Source organism: Micromys minutus (genome assembly GCF_963924665.1).
Source record: "Micromys minutus genome assembly, chromosome: 22".
Classification (NCBI taxonomy): Eukaryota; Metazoa; Chordata; class Mammalia; order Rodentia; family Muridae; genus Micromys; species Micromys minutus.
In genome coordinates, this window is record NC_137957.1 from 7,623,804 (window position 1) to 7,645,315 (window position 21,512).

Sequence of the window (21,512 nt, forward strand, 5' to 3'; positions counted from 1 at the left end):
AGATTACTCTGCTAAACACTGGGGCCCATGTGTCCAGATCCCTTTTCCAATCACCGCAGTCCCTCAGTGTAGCCAACGCCTGGGGCTTTCAGCACCCTCCTTACCTTCAAATTCACTCTCAGTGGAATTTCAGAATTGACCTTAAACTGTTTTTTTATTTAGTCGTGTGCTTCTTTATTTATTGAGCAGCTGGGGACTGAGCTCAGGTCTTGCATATGTTAGCCAAACACTGTATCACTGTGGGACACTTCCGGCCTCAAGCTGTGTGCCTGTAGATGCCATTTCCTCTTCAATGAGTTTGCTCACCACCAGTACATGAATTGTGGCAATATTTGCCATCCACCAGAATGTCTGAATAAACACACTAGAGGTGTAAAGCAAAAAGGGTCTCCTGCGAACCACCTCCCTCCCGTCTCTAACCTCCCGACTTTACCCGTGCTTTGAGCCCACAGTCACTTTACTACCTACAACCTACGTAAACTCAGCTCCTTTTGGTCTTCATCTTTGTGTGCTGTTCCTGTCTGGGAAGCCGTTTAACACCTAGCTCTGAACTTACCTTTCTATTTATTTATTTTGTTTTTTCCAGACAAGGTTTGTGTAACTCTGGCTCTCCTGAAAATTGTTTGTCGACCAGACTAGCCAGGAACCCATAGATCTGCTTGCCTCTGCCTCCCAGAGCGCTGGACTAAAGACTTGCACCACCAAATCCGGCTGGATTTAGCTTTTGGTGCCCAGTAGAGAGGCTGGCTCCGCCCCCTCAGCTTCCCTGCTGTCGCCTGGTCCCGGGCTGCCTTTATGATTATCACTGTTCAGCACACAGCTTTAGCGCGGTCCTTATCTCTTAAAACTGCAGCCTTCTCCTTGCTTAGTCAGTGCCTTTAGACTTTTATTTCCTCTAGGGTGGAATTGTTCCTTTCCTTCAACCTGAGGAGAATCAGCCTAAAAACCGATAGTGGGTTCAAGTTATGTCCTCAATAAATACATGTTGAATAGATGAAATAATAAACGAATTCAAAAGGAACTTTGGGCCACGACCAAATTTTTCGTATTTCCAGGAAATGGTTAGAGCACTAGCTGCTCTTCCAGAGGACCATGTTCGACTCCCAGCTCCCACATGGTGGCTCACAACCATCTACAACTCCAGTTCCGAGGGTGTGACGCCCTCCTCTGGCCTCTGGGTTACTGAACTTATATTGTGCCAGCCAAACACCTATATACATAAAATAATTATATATATATATATATATATATATATATAACACACATATAATACACACACATATATGTATACACACACACATATATATGTGTATATATATGTGTGTGTATATATATATATATACACATATATATGTATCATGTCCCTTACTTTGCAACCCCAACTTCATGGAGGACCAATTCACACCTCCGTGATACCCATATGGGAATGAGGCAGGGGATAGATAGCAAGTTTGAAGCCAGCCTGGACTAGGCAAGGAGATCGGTCTCAAACAGAGCCTCGGCGTTCTTCTCTGGACAGAGGTCACTCACTAGAAACTGGACAGAGCCGGAAACGGCGGAAGCGCCGCCCAGCACAGCGCCAACCCCGCATCCCAGCGAGCGCAACCCGCGCCAGGTGACTGCCGCGCGGCAGAGGGGGCGGAGCCAGCCCCGCCGGCCCCGCCCCGCCCCGTTCGCGCGCCTGAGGGCGGGCCTCCGGTCACGTGACGGCCGCGCAGGTGAGCACCGCTTCCGGGTCGGGCTTCGGAGTCGCGGCCGGCTCCCGCTTCCACTCGCTCGGGTGCGCGGGAGACTATGGCGTCCTCCTCCGTCCCTCCCGCCACCGCACCCGCGGCAGCTGGCGGCCCCGGCCCGGGATTCGGCTTCGCTTCCAAAACCAAGAAGAAGCATTTCGTGCAGCAGAAAGTGAAGGTGTTCCGGGCCGCCGACCCGCTGGTGGGCGTGTTCCTGTGGGGCGTCGCCCACTCGGTAAGAACCGGCCGGGACCCCGGCTCCGGCCCCTCGGCCTGAGGGTCTCCCGGGCCCTCGCGCTACCTTTCCTCCCGCCCGGCCTGGTTCCCAGCGCACCATTCCCGGGTGTCCCCCAGGCTGGTTTCTGGTGTAGACTCTTGTCTCTCCCCCTACCCTTCACTCCTCCCCTAGAGTTCCATCTTCTCCACCTGAAATCCAGCTCTGTTCCTTGACTCCTTCCTGTCAGGTCCAGCCCCGGGCTACAGGGACTGGCCAGGATCCGGCTGCAGCCAGAGGGACATTAAGGGGAGTGGCTCTGAAGGGTTATTGGTGAGGTCTGGGTGCGACAGTGCGTGAAGCGTGTCTGAGTACTACAGCCTGGCCCAAAAAGTAGTTTGATTTCTTCTTCACTTTGCTTTCGAGCCTTGGCTTTTTCTGGGAATGCCTTTAGGCTTTTTTGGATTTTCTAACCCTGCTTGCCCTTTCCAGAGTTTCAGCATTTTAGAGAAGCTACGCGACTGAAGGGATGCACTCAGAGGTTGAAATGCTAATCTATGTCTTTGGGCTTAGCTTGTTGGCTGGAGTGATGGTATTTGGTCCCAAGGACGTTATTGGTGGACTTTAGAAGACAGAAGGGGTTCGGAAGGGTGCAGCTAAGACCGAAGGGCCCAGTATACCTTCTGTTCTGAGGATATCGTGGAGGAGACAAAGTTAGTGAGGCATAGCTGGTTTTCTCCTTTCTGAGATCGGGAGTAGGAGGGATGCAGTGATCTTGAGCTTGACGAGGACTATTTTGGTTACCAACTTCTTTGGGTTGTAGACATGATGTGTTGTGGAGGTGTAAGGGGGTGAGGAAGAATGTCACATTCTTACTTTCTGGTTGGAACAACACTGGTGGTCAGTTAGCCCCCTTCTGCCTTGGCTGCTCTCTCAGATTCCGTTTAAGGCGCTTGCCCTGGGTAAGACTAGTGGAGCTCCGGCTGCCTTGGTACCTTCCAGGTGACTTACCCGTCCCTATGGAACACTCGGGGTAGGGGTTTCCTTTGGTAAGAATTGGAGGAATTGCCTGCAAGACCTGCCTCACACTCTTTGGCAAAATCCTTTAGCGTTAACACCTCGCCTTCCAGACAGCACACATGTACCCCAAGTGTGTAGAACAGAGAAATTCCTTGAACATATGTCTGAGCGATGATTCAGTGCGCTTAGCAGGTGGTGAGGAGCGGGCAGGAAAAGCTGAGTTTTAGACTGGGAATCTCAAGTAGCTTCCCCCCCCCCCCTTTCTTTCTGAAGGAATATGTTCTGTCCTCTCTTCTCCTGAGGACGGGAGCGGTTGCGTGCACTGCGGCATGTGGGATTTAGGTTAGACTGCAGTCTGTAACCCTTGTCAAATGAGCAAATGAGGACAGACGTCGTCTGCTCATTTAATAAGCAGTTTGGGACTAGTGTGTGCCAGACGCTGCACCTGCTAAACCTCTGCAAGGTTAGGGTTAGAAGGGGAGAGGGACTTAAAATAAGCTGGGGATTAAAGGCCTGTGCAGATGTACTGTTAGAGGCAGGTGGAAGAGGCTGTACTAACACCAATAAGTAAGGACGGATAGGAGTCTTTCGTGAGTTAGTGGGCTGCAAGGTTTGGGGACCCAGGGAGCTTATCCTGCCCGTGTTCTACCCACATCCTTCCTGCTGTTACTGACCTGCACCAAGGGAGTGTACCTACCCTACACCTAATGAGTATATGTATTATGGAGGTGTTCATCTTCTCAGAGATCAGCCCGTCTCCCTGCACTTGGCGCCTAGGCAGGTGGCACCTACTGCTGAGAACTGGGTCAGAGCGATCTGGACCTGTCCTTTCCATAAGGAGCTACTCAGAGTGGAGGGACATTTCATTCTGCATTGCTGTCAGCCCCTCAGAGTTCCACTAACTCTGTGCACCTTAAAAATGCGTCCTTCCCCCCAACAAAGCATGCAGCCATCTTGGGGTTCTTTTATTCTTTTCTTTCCCTCCTTCTTTTTTTTTTTTTTCTTCTAGAATTTTTCACAGCTTTAAAAATAGTCCTGAGTTGCTTGCAAGGCTTGCCAAATATAAAGTGGCTGTTGTGAGCATGAGGTTCCTTGGGGGTGGGAGTGTGAGGAGCCGTGTGTGGGCAGCAGATGGGGTAGGGCCCTTCTCTCACTTCCTGCAGATATGCAGCTGTCTTGTTAGGGAGCTTTGGGATGCTCTTTCTTGACTCTCGCCCAGACCAAGCTTCTCATGGCCTCCTTCCTTGTGCTTCACCAGATCAATGAGCTTAGCCAGGTGCCACCCCCAGTGATGCTGCTGCCAGACGACTTTAAAGCCAGCTCCAAGATCAAAGTCAACAACCACCTTTTCCATCGGTGAGTGGGCCTCACCCTGCTCATGGGGATCTAGACGAATACCAGAGGGTACCAGAGGGCCAGTGAAGTGGCTCAGTGGGTAGGAAGATTGCTGCCAAGTAAGAGGAGAAGGGCTCAGTAACCCAGCACCCACATGGCAGAAAGAGATAATCCACAGGATGACCTCTGACCTCCACACCTACCCACACGTACACAAACTTAAGTGTTCAAAGGAAGAAAAAGAAACAAGGCCTGGCTGGGTGGAGCATGCCTTTAATCTCCGAAATCAGGAGAAAGAGGCAAGCAGATCTCTGTGAGTATAGCCAGGGCTACCTTGTGAGGCCGTTAAAAACAAAAAAAAAAAAAAAAAAAAAAAAAAAAAAAAAAAAAAACAAAGAGAACAGCAAATAGTCTTAAATGTTTAAACGAGTTAAAGGGTTTAGGTTTAGAAGTCAGATGCAAAAATTCAGTTTTGTGAGAAGTCAAAATCAAACAAAAAAACATCTAAGGACCAGCAAGATAGCTCAGCTGGTAAGGGCTGTTGCTTCCACATTCAATAACCTGAGTTCAGTCTCTAGGACCCACACAGTGGGATGAGGTGAAAGGGTTCTACAAGTTGTCTTCTGACCTCCATGCACACAGTGTAAGCATGCACACATGTGTGGGGGCACACATACACACACACACACACACACACACACACACACACACACGAAAGAATGAATAACTGGATTTATGTGGTAGCACACATCTTTAATCCCAGACATAGAGAGACCCTGTCTGGAAAATAATCAATCAATCAGTCAATTAATTAATTAATTAATTAATTAAAAATTAAATTTAAATATTTCTGAAGTTACCTACATTCTTGTATATACACGTGCTGCCTTCCTTCTAGTCTGTTCCATTGAATAAATACATTCAGAAGCTTTGTCATTAGTTTCTAGTAAAGATTCCATAAAAAAAAGGACTTCTAGTGCCCCTCTAATACAAAATGATGCCATTAGAAATATCAGTAAATACTGCCAATTTTATTTATTTGGTTGGTTGGCTTCACTGATTCTGTGTATCACTGGGTGTCCTGGAACTCTGTGGACCAGACTAGCCTTGAACTCAGTGATCCACCTGCCTCTGCTTCCCAGTGCTGGGATTTAAGGAATGCTACTGTTTGGATGTACAGTGAGTCCTGCCTCACTCACACCAGAGACCAGCAGATTGACTTAGTCAGGTCACTCGGCCACTCCAAGACCGTTTCTGTAATGTGGTGATCGTCCACCTTCCAAAGCGGTGAAAGGCTGATGCCTGAGCATCAGGATTCAGGGCCAGCCTCTGCTGTTTAGCATTTTTGGGGCTAACCCTGGGCTATAAGACCCTGTCTCAAAAACTAAAACAACAAAAACAAATGAAGTTGGGGCTGGGGAAATGTCTCAGTACCGAAAGCATCTGTACAGCAAGCGCGGAGATCTGAATCCCCAGTAAACACGAGGCTGGGTATGCAACATGTTCCCTTAATCCCACATGGAGTAGGCAGAGGCAAGTGAATCCTGGGAATTTGCTGGCCAGCAAGCTTATTAGAAATGGTGGGCTTTGGGTTTAGCCTCAAAGCATAAGGTAGGAACAATGGAGGAATTTGAGTACACAGTTGTGTGCACCTACACACTCAGTGCGTGTACCACACATAAAATACCTCATGTGCATACACTTGAGCACACACTACCCAGATTAAAGCAGTAAGTACTTGACAGGCAAGAGTGTAAAGGTTCCCTATGAGCAGGCGAGCTTCACATGAGTGTAAAGCAATCCTGATTTCTTACCTTGAAAAACCTGTATTCCAGAGAAAATCTTCCCAGTCATTTCAAGTTCAAGGAGTATTGTCCCCAGGTCTTCAGGAACCTGCGAGATCGGTTTGCCATCGATGATCACGATTACTTGGTGAGAGTCTGTTGCAGGGTGAGGGAGGTCTCTGGCAACTAGAGAGTCTGCTGGCCATTATGGTTAGAGAATTTGGGTAATATTGTCATGTGGGCATATCTGTCTGTGTCTCTCTACGTGCCTGTGTGTGTCCAAATGTGTGCATGTCTGTGTGCATCTGTATGCCTGTGTGTGTGTGTCCGCCTGTGTGCATGTCTATGTGCATCTGTATACCAGTGTGTGTATGTGTTTCTGTGTGCTTGTGTTTCTATAACTGTATGTTTGTCTATATGCCTGTGTTTGTGTGTTTATGGTCTGTGTGCCTGTATGTGGTGTATGTGTGTGGCCATGGGCATCTTTAAAAATGTGGTGAAGCTAGTCAGGCTGTTGTGGTGGGGAAGGACACACATACATTTAGAGTTGTTGACATTCAGTTGCATTCAGTCATGTGTGGCAACTGAATTAGGAACCCTCACTAAGTCTCTTCCCCCAGGGTTTATTGTATTTTATTTACTTATTGTGTGTTTGGGTGGCCTAGTGGGTGTGCATGTGTGGGAGTCAGAGGAGACCTTTCTGAGAGTTATTCTTTTCTTCCATGTGTGTCCCAAGGATTTAGTTCCAGTCGTCAGGCATGAGGGCAAACACCTTTCCCACCGAGCCTTCTTAGCAGTCTGCTGCAGACTTTCATTCTCTTTGAGAAGGGGTTGCTCGGCCATTGTTCCCCTATCTTTATATGGGATGGAAAGAGGTGCTTCTAGCCTGTTCTTTGTCTGTCTCCAGGTCTCCCTTACTCGAAGCCCCCCAAGTGAAACTGAAGGCAGTGATGGCCGCTTCCTTATCTCCTATGACCGCACTCTGGTCATCAAAGAAGTGTCCAGCGAGGACATTGCGGACATGCACAGCAACCTCTCCAACTACCACCAGGTCAGGCTTCCCCAGCCCTGCTCTCCCACTGTGTGCGGCTGACAGCCAGAGCTTCCCTGCTCTTTGCTATAGGCTGGCTGTCCCTCAGAAGTACTGCTGATTTTCTCACTGACACCAGACAGGCCTTGCATGCCTGTTTATGTTCATGTTGTGTGCGTGAGCACGGAGGTCAGGACGACTTTCTGGAGTCGGTCATCCATCCACCATGTGGTTCCAGGGAGCAAACCCAGGCTTGCAAGCCTGATAGCAAAAACTTACCCACTGAGCCATTTCATGGGCCCTCGGGAGTTCATTTTTTTTAGAAACTTATTTTTATTTTATGTTTATGGGTGTTTTTCCTGCATGTAGGTACACCATGTGTGTGCCTGATGCCCTCAGAGGCCTGAAGAGGCATTAGATCCCCGGGAACTGTGGTTACAGACAGTTGTAAGCTGCCACATAGGTGCTGGGGAAAAAACCCACAACTGCAAGAGCAGCTGGTGTTCTTAGCTGCTGAGCCATGGCTCTGGTCCCTAAGACTTTTTTTAAGCTGGATGTGGTGGTGCACACCTTTAAGCCCAGTACTGGGGAAGCAGAGGCAGGCAATCTACAGAGGGAATTTCCAGGACAGCCAAGACTACACAGAGAAACCCTGTCTCAATAAACCTATATAAACTGTGTTTATTTATGGGCACATGCCACAGCGTGCTGATGGCGGTTGGATAGCTCCCAGAGCTGATTCTATCTTTTCATCATTTGCCCCAGGGACGAGCAAACTGCAGGCTTAGAGAAGAGCACTTGTAGCTGCAGACCCACGTCACCAACCCCAGAGCTGGGTTTGGAGTGGCTAGACGTTGAGGTTCATCACCGGACAAGGTGGCAGAGAGAATTCTAGGCAAAGGGAAGTACCATCTGGTACTAGGAAGTTGCAAGAATCCTAGCGTAGCTGGGATATGTGGTGTTAGGAAATTTAAGCTAGAACCAGATAATGAAAGGGTCTATAAGTTGGATAGAAATTTGGGCCTCATCCTGAAGGCAGTTTTTAGGGAACTGAAAATACTATTTAGAAATGAAGGGCTGGACATACAGCTCATACTTGGCATGTGTGGGACCCTAAGTTCTGTACTCAGTACCATAAACAAAAGGCAGAAAGAAGCAAAGAAACTACGAAAGAAGTGAGTCCAGGACCCCCCGACAGCGTAGAGCATGACTTGGAGAGGGCGCATATGGAGGAGCTGGTGCACTGACAGTGTGGGTAAGAACGAGGAGAGTGTGGAAGAGGCAAGAGCTGCAAGGCCTGTGAGGAGACTGGGAGCGAAGGCGGAGCTTGTGTAGAGCTGGACATTGCCTCTGCCGCTCACTCTGTTTCAGCACATGGGGACAGTCCAGGAAAAGAATCGATTAGGAGCTCGGCATCTATAAGTGCTCACTAAAACCATTTATTGCCACTTACCATCACTACGGTCTCTGTGGAGAGAGACACATAAAAAGAAATAAAAACACAAACTTTTAGAAGCAAGTACAGTGCCAATGAGAAAGACTAAGCATGGTGGGCCGTCGGGGTTGCTGGTGGCCCAGCACATCCGCACAGGAAAGGAGGTGAGCAGAGGACTGTAGCTGCTGAAGGGCAGGCTGGTCAGCAGGACCAAGTGCACAGATGAGATGACCCAGCGACTACAGTTACTTCAGTGATTTGGCTTGTTCATTACTTTATTTAAAGAGTTTGTATGAGTGTTTTGCCTGCATACAGACATGTACCATATGTGTGCCTGGTGCCCTTGGAAGCCAGAAGAATTGGTAAGGTCACCCGGAACTGAAGTTAACAGACGGTTATGAGGGGTGCTGGGAATCGAACCTGGGTCCTCTGGGAGAGCAGCCAGTACTCTTAACCACTGAGCCTTCTTTCTCTCCAGGTCTCTGTTGATTACTTTTGTCAGGTTATCTTTGAAGAAAAGTAGAACAGTTTTGTTTTTGTTTGAGTCTAGGGTAGCTTTGAACTTCTTTCTTTAAGATTTATTTGTTTTATGTGAGTACACTGTAGCTGTTTTTAGACAGACCAGAAGTGGGCATCAGATCTCATTACAGATGGCTGTGAACCATTATGTATAGTTGCTGGGAATTGAATGAATTCAACCTTTGGAAGAGCAGCCAGTGCTCTTAACTGCTGAGCCATCTCTTCAGCCCAGCTTTGAACTTCTATGTAGATGAGGATGACCTTGGACTTCAGATCCTATGACCTCTACCTCCTGAGTTCTAGAATTTTACAGTGTGGGCCACCACATGGGCTTTCTACTAGCTGGGCTCTATCCCCAGCCCAGGAACAGTGTTTTATTTGAAGGGGTCAGACCCAGAGCAGGATTGCCTTGGACTTATACCTTTCTCTCCTCAACTGCCCACCCCTCAAGTTCTGGAATTACAGACATGTATCACCATAGCCAGATAAGGAATTCAAACTGTGGGCTGGGAATGTAGTTTAATGTGGCAGAGTGCTTGCCTAGTATGCATGAAAACCAGAGCCAAATAAGCTGGGCATGGTGGCACAAGCCTCTAATCGCAGCACTCAGGAGGGACTTTGAGATGTTCAAGGTCATTCTTGGCTACAGAGTGAGCTTGAGACCAGCCTAAGCTACCTGAGACCCTGTGTCAAAAAGAGAAGAAAATTCAAATTGCAAGCCAGATTCCTGTGATATCAGCACTTAGGGAAGGGGTGAGGAAGACCAGGTGTTTACTTTAGTAATTATTTTAGTAATTAGTATTATTTTTAGTAATTAACTATTATTAATATTTTATTGTTATATTTTATGTGTATGGGTGTTTTGCTTGCCTGTATGTCAGGCAAATGTGTATTATATGCATGCCTGGTATCCGAAGAGGTCAGAAAAGACCTTTTGATTTCCTGCAACTGGAGTCACATGTGGTTGTAAGCCACCACATAGATGCTGGGAATTCAACCTGGATCCTCTGGAAGAGACATCTCTCCACTCCAAGTGTTTATTAGAGGACAGTCTGCCAACATCTGACTTTGACTCAGAAAACAAAGCAGACATGGGCTAGAGAGTCAGCTCAGTGGTGAGGAGCACCTGATGACTTCAGTTCCGAGGGACTCTCTCCTGGGGCATTCACATAGATACATAAATAAAGATTCTTAAAAAGAAGTCTTTGCTGGGTGTGATGACTCACACCTTGAATCCTAGCATCTCTGAGTTTAAGATGGGATCTGTAAGTTCAAGACCAGCTTGGTCTTCAGATCAAGTTCCAGGACAGACAGGGGTACACAGAAAAACCCTCTCTCAAAAAACCAAACCAAAATCAAGACAAAACAAAACGACCAAGAAATGTAAATAGCCTGGTAGTGGTGGTACATACCTTTAGTCCCCAGCACCTGTGAGGTAGAGGCAGGGTATCTTTGTGAGTTTAAGGCCAAATTGGGACAGCCAGAGCTACACTGGGAAACCTATCTGAAAAAGCAAAACAAAGGCTAGAGAGATGGCTCAGCGGTTAAGAGCACTGACTGCTCTTCCTGAGTTCAATTCCCAGCAACCACAAGGTGGCTCACAACCATCTGTAACGGGATCTGATGCCCTTTCCTGTCATGTAGGCACACATACAAATGAAGTGTTCATATACATAAACAGATAAACCTGTTGAAGAAAAGAACAATCCAAGTTGATTGCAGACAGATCTCCTTCTAGACATTTATAGTATGGGAATCTAGCCCACCAAGAAGAAGTAAATCTAAGTTCAACCCTGGTTCTGTGACTTACATGTGCAAAGCCTAAAAGAATAACAGTACCTACCTCCTTGAGAAATCATAAAGGTGGTCAGGTAGAGTGGCTCATTCCTGTAATCATAGCACTTCGAAAACAGACGGAAAGGTCAGGAGTTCAAGACCAACTCTAGCTATGTAAGACTCAGTTTCAAACAGCAAACAAAGAAATGAAAAGGGAAAATGGGAAAAGGTAGTTTAAAGTTAAGAGATAGTTGCAGGCAGAAGTTGGTATGCGTCAGAACTGTATAACCTCTTGACTTTGCAAGCTCTGAGGTTTTTTTCCTAACTCTGGGGTGGAAGTACTTGGATTCCTGTCCCTGCACCAATTGTGTGTCTCCTGGTTAGCCTTTCTTTATCCCTCCTCTCATCTCCTCCCTAGTACATAGTGAAGTGTCATGGCAACACACTTCTGCCCCAGTTCCTGGGCATGTACCGAGTCAGCGTAGAGAATGAAGACAGCTACATGCTCGTGATGCGGAACATGTTTAGTCATCGTCTCCCTGTGCATAGGAAGTACGACCTCAAGGTAAGAATGGGGTAACCTGGGCTAAAAGGAAAGACTGCTCATGTCCTGAAAATGGGGGTCGCCTTGGCAGGACACTGGATACCTGAGGAACCATCTGGCTGTTCCTCTGGCCCTTGCTTCTCAATTAGTGTTGGTCTCTTCACAGGGCTCTCTGGTGTCCCGGGAAGCCAGCGATAAGGAAAAGGTAATGTTCCTTTTAGGTGATGACTGTGGGGTTAGAGAAGGAACGGGGTCTCCTCAGGATAAAGAAGCAGTTCTCCATAATGGGTACAGATTGCCAGATGTTTGTTCTTACCGTAGGCTACTGAAGAGGTTCTAGATGATAAACTACTGATGTTGTGGTAGCAGAGACGGCTGCCGTCGGCATAGGCTAGTTCGTGTGGTCGGCTGGTCTGTGCTGAAGGTTTGGGGATAGGCAGGAATACCAGGTTGGCACCTCATCCTGGACGCTTGTGTTCATGCAGCTGCCTTTACTGAAGAGGAAGGAGGAAAAGTCCATACGGAGGGTATCGACTGCCATCCGTAAGCAGACGGTGGGTGTGAGTCCAGGCGTAAGGCAACAGTAGGGCTGCTGCTCTCTTCAAAGCCTCTGAGGTGAAGAGGGCCCTGGATAGAGGCAGGGATCTCTTGTTACGGGCAGGATATATTCCCAGAGCTTCCTTTTTCCTGTCCAGGTGAAAGAACTGCCCACACTGAAGGATATGGACTTCCTGAACAAGAACCAGAAAGTGTACATTGGAGAGGAGGAGAAGAAAGTGTTCCTGGAGAAGCTGAAGCGGGACGTGGAGGTGAGCAGGTGCTCAGAAACACCGATCTAAGCCAAGAAGAGCCTTTCTTCCACTGTATATAAGGCTTATCTTGTCTGTATTTGGAGGGCGAGGGTCGGAGTGAAGATTTGGGGATGAACCAGGAGAAACCCCTAGGCCTATCAGTGACCAGGCAGTGGGTGGTCTGCCACGACCCCCGTTTCTATACTTTCCCCAGGAGGCCCTGAAATCAAGAAAGATGTGTGGGTGGTGCCTGGAGTTGGGGGACATCTGGATTTCTGACTTGTCTGTGGGTCTCAGTTTCTAGTGCAGCTGAAGATCATGGACTACAGCCTTCTGCTGGGCATCCACGACATCATCCGGGGCTCTGAGCCAGAGGAAGAGGGGCCCGTGAAGGAGGAGGAGTCGGAGTGGGATGGGGACTGTAACCTGACTGGGCCTCCTGCTCTGGTGGGCTCCTATGGCACCTCCCCTGAGGGCATTGGAGGCTACATTCATTCCCACCGGCCCCTGGGCCCAGGAGAGTTTGAGTCCTTCATCGATGTCTATGCAATCCGGAGTGCCGAGGGTGAGAGGACCTGGGAATATTGGGGGTGATGGGATCCTTGGGAGACAGAGACCAGGGTGGTGGATGACAAAATTGTCTCCTGGGGAAAAGGAATTGGGACTGTTATACCCTTTTCTCATTGCTAGTCTCTCTCCCCAGGTGCCCCCCAGAAGGAGGTGTATTTCATGGGCCTCATTGACATTCTAACACAGTATGATGCCAAGAAGAAAGCAGCTCATGCAGCCAAAACCGTCAAGCATGGGGTGAGAGTTCCCCACAGCCTTTCCTTTCTTGGCTTGACTTTTCTCTGGATAGAGAGCTTCTGGGGTCAGAGCAGTGGGGAGGCTGAGGGAAGGAAGGAGGTGGGATGAAGTGAAGGTAGTAGTGCTCCTGTGACGCTGTTCCCTGCTTCTCTCCTCCTCTCCTCACAGGCAGGAGCAGAGATCTCCACTGTCCATCCTGAGCAGTACGCTAAGCGATTCCTGGATTTCATTGCCAACATCTTTGCCTAAGAGGCTGCCTGACTCTGGGGTGATTGCTACTTTATGTTGGAGGTGGCAGGTTCTGAGAGGCTTTAGGGGAGCTGGATTTGGCCATTACTTCTCTTCTTTGCTAAATTCAGGCTGCAGGCTCCTTCCATCCAGATAACTTTGTTCTGGTGGATAGGGTTTTCCTGCCCCAGAAATACACTGTCCTTTCTCCCCTCATCCATTTCTCTGCCCTCCCTCCTTGCTCCCAGGAAGCTTTCCTGCTTCATTAGAGTGTTATTGTTGACTCTCCTAAGTGCCTTGATCTTTGGAAAATATCTTGTTTCTATGAAATAGGAGGAGCTGGGGGTAGGGGTAGTTTGCCATCTTCGAGACCTGACTGGACAGTGGACATGGCTCAAGCAACTGCCCCAGATGCACTTTGCCGTGTGGAAGAAACTGAGTGTCTGGATTTTGCTGAAACCTTTATGGGGTACTTTGTGGCATGTTTCCTTCCTGATGAACGCTGGAAGGGAGGCTTTCAGGATACTCCAGATGTGGGTGCAGGCATTCACAAATGGACAGTCTGGCCTGGAGGTCAGGTGGGGAGTGGTCAGCAGGCTGGCACCTCACGAGGCAGGATCTACGTGGACTTTTGTGACTATGCAGAGGATGGAGAAGGTCCCTGTCAAGCACTGACTGTCCCCATTCTCCTACCCACCCCTGCTTCCACTTCTTCCCATGAGTCTTGGGTGCAGGAGGCCAGAGGTGCCCAAGTTTAGGTGCAGGTGTGAGACTGGTGCCGCACTTCCCCGCAGCCTTGTGCCTTTGCTGGTGAGCAGGGAGAGCAGCAGAGGACAGGGTTCGCTCCCTGTGTGACACCCTTTTCTTCCTGTCCAGTTACTCCCAGGGCTTCTTCCCAGCAGAGGGGAATAGCTCTATATGGTCTGTCGAGTGTGGGAGCCTCCCCATCCCCGGGACATGTACACCTAGCACTTTCTCCCTCCTTCTCAAAACCCTTTTCTAGTTGGAGTTGTTATTCTGTCCCATCTTCCACTGCTAATGTCTCCCAGGGGACAGATGGCCTTCTTTGTCATCTCCACTCTCCACCCCCAGAGAGGAGTCAGAGCCATAACTCAATCACTCAGTCCTCCAAAGATAGCTGAATATTAATGCACGATATCCTCAGAATGCAGAGGAGCCGCTAGGCATGGTAGCTCATGCCTGTAAACCCAGCACTCAGGAGACAGAGTCAGAATTAATTACTCAAGAGAATTCAAGGCTAGCCTGGGCTACTGAGTGAGACCTGGTCTCAAGGAAACTCAAGATAAGTTTGGGTTTGAGCACTGGAGATAGGAAGTTGATAGTGTACTTGCCCAGCATGACCCGCCCCAGACCACAGGAGCCACGTGTGCACACTGGACTCCTAGCCTTGGGAAAGCGGAAAGGAGGAGCGGGCATCCAAGGTCATCGACAGGTACTTGGCAAGGTCGAGGCCAGCCAAGGATACATGAGACTGTCTTGGGAAAGCCGACTCTGAGATGAAGTAGATTGTCTTAGTCTCTGCCCAAAGCCTTTGGAAGCGAGACATACCCTTGCTGTTCCGCTTCCTGCTCCCCTTGTGGAGCTCAGCGCTCTGGAGGTGAGGTGGGCATTAAGGGCAGGAAGCTGCTTTGCTGTGTGACCATGAGGTCCTCAGGGAGAAGCCCACCCTTCTTCTGCACCAAAGGAGGCAGCAAGAGGTGTGCCCAGTTGGGGTGGGAGGGGCCTGGTGGGTCTCTTCCATCCCACAACCAACCTTTCCAAGGACGTATGCAATAACATGACACCAGCAGCTGTGCTTTAGAACTGGGTTTTTGACCATGGGCTGTGGTCATGGGCAGTATTACCATCTCCATTTATTGCTTCTGTTTTTCCACCATTTTGGTTTTGTTAATAAAATATCTGTATTTACTCCCAATATCACAATAAAATAAATTATTTGATCTAAATCATTCACAGAATTTTTTTTTCTTTTTGAAAACTCTGAGGAACCCATCCTGTGTTAAGAGATGCAGAGACCAATTGAAAAAAATATGGTCTTCAAGGTGTTGGGCTCCTGAGTGTGTGTGTGTCAGGGCAGGGGCGTGCTCTAAGACTAACTTAGAGGTGTGGGGTGGAAATGGGAGAGGAAAACATTTCCGCAACTTTGTGGGAATTGAGCACTAATGGCGGCCAGGGAGGAGTGGGATGATGTGTCCCTCTTCCCTACGCTCTGGTTCCTCCATCTGTTAACTTTAGCGGGCCTCTCGGGTACCGGCTATGTGGGAAGGAATTCTCTATTCACCCAGGCTTCCTGGGAAAGCTATCTGCTTAGAGGGCAGGAAGAGTACAGCAGGGTCCTGGGAAAGTGAAGGAGTGACCAGTCTTCCAGTTCAGGGGGAGGGGACAGAGGGGTGGATGACGTGGTTGCTGCTAGTCTGGGAGATTCAGTACGCCTTGGCTGAGGAGGTCTTTTGGCTGGTGGAAAAACCTGGCTTGATGTGGCCCCAGGGAAGTGAGTTGGAGGAGGCGGAGACAGCTCTGTCGGGAAGCAGAGCGGAGCAGAGCTTTTTTTCTTTGGGAAATTTTAACTCTATTTGAGCCACGTACTTGACACTAACACCACCCCAAGCCATTTTTAAAGGATCTATCCACCTCGCATTCTGTGGAAAACTAGTCACCAGCCCCCATCTGGCAACAGGCTGCGCTTGGGGGAGGGGAGGTCACCGGAGGTAACAGTCTGGAAGGAGGCAAGAGTTGAGGGAGGGGATTGAAGTAGTTTAGTCACAGGGTTTATTTTGTAGTACCAATGTTTTCCTTTTTACTAAAACTTCCCATCCAACATATTCCGGTGTAAGATTTCAAAAAATTGCCCTCCTCTCCAAATCCATATACCCACCGACACTGCTCCCATCCCTGCCAGTCCCTGAAGGTGCCACGCAGCTGGCTGGGAAAGAGGTGGGGAGAGGGCTCCTCCGGGAGGGGGAAGCCAAGACAGTGGCGTTTCGAAGGGATTTAACCTCCTACCCTCGGCTACACGACGCCACCCCTCCCACCAAAGACTGGAACTGCGCCTCCATTTTTGTTTTGGGGCAGAGGCAGGGGCTCCTGGGTAGGGGGGGGGGGGTCAAAGGAAACGGTGATTATCACCCGTAAAGGGGAAGGGTGCTCTCCTCCTCCTTTCTCTCAGTTTGCACCCCGGCATCCCCTTCCACCTTCTCGGGGTCTCCCCCCACCCCCGCCCCTTGTTGCTAAGGCCCGGACCGTCATCCCAGCAACAGCCTCAGTCATGTGACCGGCAATGGCGGCGCTGACGAGAGGTAGGTGAGCCCGGCGCCCCCACACCCACCGCGTGCCCCCCAGGCCGGGTCCGCACCCTCACGAGCCCCCCGCTTCCCTCCGCCCCCTCCTCCGCCATTGGCCCCCCGCGCGCGCGCGGCGGGAGAAGGGGGCGCCCTCGGGGCCGGGCCCATCATCTTTCCGCACCTCCAGCCCTGGCCTCCATTTGGGGGTTCTGAGGGCCGCAGTCGGGTGGACACACACCCTCACCAAGCGGCGGGACTCCGGGGCTTCCTCGAGTAGGGATTTGGGAGTTGTTTTCGGGTTGGATGGATCCGGGGGCAGTCTGGGGGAGAAGGGTGGGGTGCCTCAGTGGACACCCCCAAGGGGACCCTTGCCTTTTCTCGCCGACCCTGCCAGCGGCAGCTGTCTGGAGGAAGAGGCTGGTCTTGTGTCCGGCCTGGTTTGCCCCAGAGGAATGCTAGACCCAGACTAAACTGGCCCCGCCTCCCTGTGCTGTGCCAGCAGGACTTGGAGCTAGGACACCTAGATCCTGGGTTCTCTCTGGTGGGGAGGGGGCATTTCACCGAGCACAGACCATGCGGGTTGAGACTCCAGGTTTTCATCTCAAGGATCCTATGATGGAGGCACAAACGGGCAGCGGCTTCTTTTTGGATCACAAGGAATTGGGGTCACATTAATGGCCCCTCTTCCTAATTGAGCTGCACTTTGTGTTGTGGGAAAGGCCCTGGAGCTGACTGTGACAGGGCTCAGGGGAAAACCTCGGGTCCCTCCAGCCGAGCTCCTGTTTGATTTGCAGCTGACAACAGCTCTGCGGGCACTGGGTTTAACGGTGGCAATGAGAACTTTGTTATTGCGGGACTGCTAACACTTTGCTGGCATCCCTAACAGACTTCCGGCTCTCAAGGAAAGGTCCCTGTCAACAACAGGGACTTGAACTATTTGAGGATGTAAAGACATGAGGCGAGAAGCATAGGCGATATGTCTGTCAGTGTAATCTGAGGGAGGTGGCATGTACGACCTTCGTCCTGTGAGGTCCTTTTTTTTTCTCCTTCCTGTCTTTATCTGCACCTAGGATCTCCCTCTGCACTGGGGGAAAAGAGGAGTTAGCCTGATGAAGTTCCTTGAGCAACTTGGAGAGGATTCTGCAGGGGAGAGGAAATAGAAGAGTGTTTTTCTTTCTGGCTGGCTGAGGAAATGCTGTTATAACTTTTTACCTTCCTCATCCCCAGCTCTGGCCAGCTGAAGGTGGAGGTGGAAGGACTTCTGCTACCATTGTCCCCGTGGTCTTTTCAGGTACCTGTGCCCCAAGAGAACCTCAGCTCTAGGTTCGTCCTGTGTTCTGAGAAATACCCATTGCCCAGTACCCCTACTGAGTCCCTGGCTGTTTCAAGGGTTCCTGAGTTGGGGCCTGTGGGGGTTGGGGAATTGGTTTTTTACTTTCTTTTCTTTCCCATCCCACCAGGCCACAAAATCTCCGAGTAGCAGGGGAAAGAGAGTGAAGCCTGCATGCCAATTCTAAGCTCTTCCGGATCAAAGTGAGCAAATGGGGGTGGGATGGAGGGGGTCTCCTTCCCTTTGGAGGAGCCTTTTTCTTTTCACCCTGAGGGGAAGGGGCAGGTTGTTGTTTGTGCTCTGGGCAGAAATGAAAGAGGTTAGCAAGGCTTAGACAATGATGAAATACAGAAACTTGTTCCCAGAGGGTGCTGGACTATAAGAGAAGTGGGAGATAGAAAACCAATTTGCAAGCGATGTTGGGGGTTGGCTTTGAGGAAAACAGAGTTAATACAGGGGGGGGGGGTTGGAAGGAGCCTGAAATAGGAGGCACTTTTATCTGCCAAGTGGGGACTCCCCACTCTGAGTCCCTTTCACCCTGGGGGCAGTGTCGTTCGTCCTGTCCAGAATGGCAGCCTGTGGAGGCTCCTGCAAGAACAAAGTGACTGTCTCCAAGCCTGTGTGGGACTTCCTGAGCAAGGAGACCCCAGCTCGGCTGGCCCGGCTTCGGGAGGAGCACCGAGTGTCCATCCTCATAGATGGCGAGACTTCTGACATCTACGTGCTCCAGCTGTCCCCACAGGGTCCTCCCCCAGCCCCTCCCAATGGCTCTACCTGGCCAGGAAGGCTCTCAAGGGGCTACTGAAAGAGGCAGAGAAGGAGTTGAAGAAAGCTCAGAGGCAGGGGGAGCTCATGGGCTGCCTGGCTTTGGGGGGGTGGAGGGGAGCACACTGAGCTGCACCGCCCAGGCCCCCCTCCTCTCAGAGCAGCCCCACTCCTGCCCCCAGGGGCAAGAGGGCTTCCCCCTCCTCTCCTCCGTTGCCCCCTCCACTGCCTCCTCGTCTCAGAGAGGACGCTGAAGAGCAAGAAACCACCTGCCCCATTTGCCTGGGGGAGATACAGAACGCCAAGACGCTGGAGAAATGCAGGCACTCCTTCTGTGAGGGCTGCATCACACGGGCCCTGCAGGTGAAAAAGGCATGCCCCATGTGCGGCCGATTCTATGGGCAGCTGGTGGGCAACCAGCCTCAGAACGGGCGGATGCTGGTTTCCAAGGATGCCACACTACTGCTGCCCAGTTACGAGAAGTACGGCACCATTGTCATCCAATATGTCTTCCCGCCTGGCGTCCAGGGGGTAAGTCCCTACCTGTTGGCTTCCTCCAAATTTACTCTCTGACGTAAGAAAAAATGTGTAGAGAGTATGTTGTTAGACACAGTGCACTCTTGCTGTCTCCCAGCATGCCTTATGACTTGGTGTTGTGGAGTTTGGCGGGGTGTGGTTGTGGGGGTTATCTCCTTGAGGCTCGACTGTTTAATTGCCACGACCCAAAGTGGATGTAAAACTCAGGTGTGAGGACTGGTCTGTAGCTCAGAGGTAGTCTATCATATGGGCACCTCTGGGTTCAGTCCTCACCCCCAAGAAAGTCAAGTCAAACGAGGAAAAAACAAAACAAACTTAAAAGCAGGTATGAGAAGAAGGGTTGCCCACTGACTCGAGAGGATGTGACGGACTTTTCATGGGGGCAAAGCCTGGAGTCACTGACCCAGGTGAAGGCTGGTGTAACCCTTGGGAGTGCTACTTTTTCAGATTATGAGACAATAGAGCTGAAGGCAGATGGCTTCCTGCTGGACAGAGTTCTGTCCAGCCACAAGAACAGAGAAACTGAAGAAAAGGGGGAAAATGGAGACAAGAGGCAGAGGCAGTAGTGTTTTTAGGAAGAGGGAATGGGAAAGATACAATCTTTCTTAGTTGTGGCAGTTTTGCAGACTTATCTGGAAAGTAACCTCCATCACTTCTGAAAGCCATTTGTCCCCGAATTGAGACTTGAGGGATTAACAATAAGGACTGTGTCCAGAAACAGCCTCTTGCTGCCAAGGCTCCAAAGCCATCTTCCTGGAAGGCTGTCTGTCAGTCTGCTGGAAAATGCATGCCTTAAGACAGTCAGCTGCTCTCTGCCACCTCTTCCTTCAGGCTGAACACCCCAACCCAGGAGTTCGGTACCCTGGTACCACACGGGTGGCCTACCTCCCGGACTGCCCTGAGGGCAACAAGGTGCTGACCCTGTTCCGAAAGGCATTTGACCAGCGTCTTACCTTCACGATCGGCACGTCCATGACCACAGGGAGACCCAATGTCATCACTTGGAACGACATCCACCACAAGACCAGCTGCACAGGGGGACCCCAGCTGTACGACTCCTTCTCATCTCCCTCCCCATGGCTTCTCCCTTCCACCATTTCTAATTTGGGGGAGCCATCCACCCTCTCAGTCTGTTTTCATCCTGGTCCTGATGTGTTCAGCTTAACACCTCCTACCCCCCAAAAGCATACTCTGGCTTGGTTTTGGAGATCCTTCCTCATGGGAAGTGGGAGGGGTCTGAATTTGGCCCCTACTGAAGTCACTCAAAATGAGGGTGGATGATCAAGTCCAAACAACTAACTCAGATTCCTCTTTGCCCCAGGTTTGGGTATCCGGACCCAACCTACCTGACTAGGGTGCAAGAAGAACTGAGAGCCAAGGGTATCACGGACGACTGAAGGACGGCTCCTTTGCCAAGCCCCCCTCCCCCCTGCTGTCCTCTACTAGGATCCAACGGAAGCCTCTGCTCCTCTCTCTGCCCCCACACCACCCATGAGGGGATATGTCTGATTGGAGTGGGAGCTCAGAGGGGAAGGGGAAAGTCCCTTCCCCTGTCCCCCACTGGCCAAGTGCTTCAGTGCCCGTTGAGCCACTCCCCTCTGGCAGAGGCTGGTTTCCAAGGCTCTGTCCCTGCGCTCTGCTCCGTGTACATATTCTCTCTGCCCCTGCTTCTCCAGTGTCCTTGGCTTTTCCTGGTATGTACCGTGCTCCAGTGACTAAGCTGAGAAAGGACCTGAGTAGGAAGGACGGGGTCTCGAACTCTAGCCCCTGAATACTGTCTCACCTTGGACTGATATTAGCTGCCTCCCCCAGCCAGCCGTGTGTTAAGATAACAGTAGTCCTACCTTAACGGATCCTTTCTCTCCTGTGTCTGTCTGTCAGTCTGTCTTTCTCTGCTCTTCTCTGCCCCTATAAGGAGCCTCCTCACCGCCCCCCCCAATCTGGAATTGCTGCCAGACTGTAGCTTTTAATTTAATAAAAATAAAGTGAAATATGCAACTCCATGCCGCACCCATTTTCTGTTCCTTGGAGAGGATGGGGGTGTGGTGTGGAACAGGACCCGCTGAGATGGGGTAATGGGGAATCCTTGCAGGCCTGAATGGGCCCTTTTTCCTAGGAGCCACTCCCCTTGGGCAGAACTAGTGCTGGGCGCTGCAAGAACCCTGCAAAGCCCTAGGCCACCCTTGGATTGATGGAATCGGGATTAAGAGGGGTTTGTTTGTCCTTCAGCTACGTTTGTGGAGAAAGGAACAACCCTACCCCTTTTGAGAAGTTTGGCTGCGGTGGGAGCCGGGGCGGAGCCGGGCAGGGGGGCGGATTCGGCAGTAGCAACTCCCCGGACGCACGCAGGCCCCAGAGCCCC

General features: G+C 50.5%; 2 protein-coding genes across 3 annotated transcripts; both read left to right on the plus strand.

The window, feature by feature from the left end:
• Positions 1-1,767: 1,767 nt before the first annotated feature.
• Positions 1,768-13,504, plus strand: PIP4K2C (phosphatidylinositol-5-phosphate 4-kinase type 2 gamma). 2 transcript variants are annotated; one of them, XM_080935785.1, is made up of 11 exons: positions 1,877-1,968; positions 2,198-2,280; positions 4,226-4,323; positions 6,138-6,234; positions 6,994-7,137; positions 11,265-11,411; positions 11,557-11,595; positions 12,086-12,199; positions 12,479-12,746; positions 12,885-12,988; positions 13,157-13,504. In XM_080935785.1, the coding sequence occupies exons 3-11, from the start codon at positions 4,259-4,261 to the stop codon at positions 13,235-13,237; spliced, it is 1,059 nt and encodes a 352-aa protein (XP_080791911.1). In that variant the 5' UTR covers positions 1,877-1,968; positions 2,198-2,280; positions 4,226-4,258; the 3' UTR covers positions 13,238-13,504. The 2 variants fall into 2 exon arrangements, with proteins under 2 accessions (XP_080791910.1, XP_080791911.1); XM_080935784.1 differs by lacking the exon at positions 2,198-2,280 and having other exon boundaries at positions 1,768-1,968.
• A 2,972-nt stretch (positions 13,505-16,476) lies between these two features.
• DTX3 (deltex E3 ubiquitin ligase 3) lies at positions 16,477-21,082 on the plus strand. The gene is given in 9 exon segments (XM_080935894.1): positions 16,477-16,533; positions 17,589-17,809; positions 17,979-18,051; positions 18,397-18,615; positions 18,618-18,718; positions 18,720-18,816; positions 18,819-19,144; positions 19,982-20,199; positions 20,472-21,082. Coding segments are annotated over 7 exon segments (1,038 nt in total). The 5' UTR covers positions 16,477-16,533; positions 17,589-17,809; positions 17,979-18,050; the 3' UTR covers positions 20,548-21,082.
• Positions 21,083-21,512: the final 430 nt, after the last annotated feature.

Coding starts and splice junctions, on each gene's coding strand:
- PIP4K2C (XM_080935784.1), top strand. CDS start 1,795: ATGGCGTCCTCCTCCGTCCCTCCCGCCACCGCACCCGCGGCAGCTGGC. Junction 11,596..12,085: donor AAGCCAGCGATAAGGAAAAG/GTAATGTTCCTT, acceptor TTTCCTGTCCAG/GTGAAAGAACTGCCCACACT. Junction 12,200..12,478: donor AGCTGAAGCGGGACGTGGAG/GTGAGCAGGTGC, acceptor TGTGGGTCTCAG/TTTCTAGTGCAGCTGAAGAT.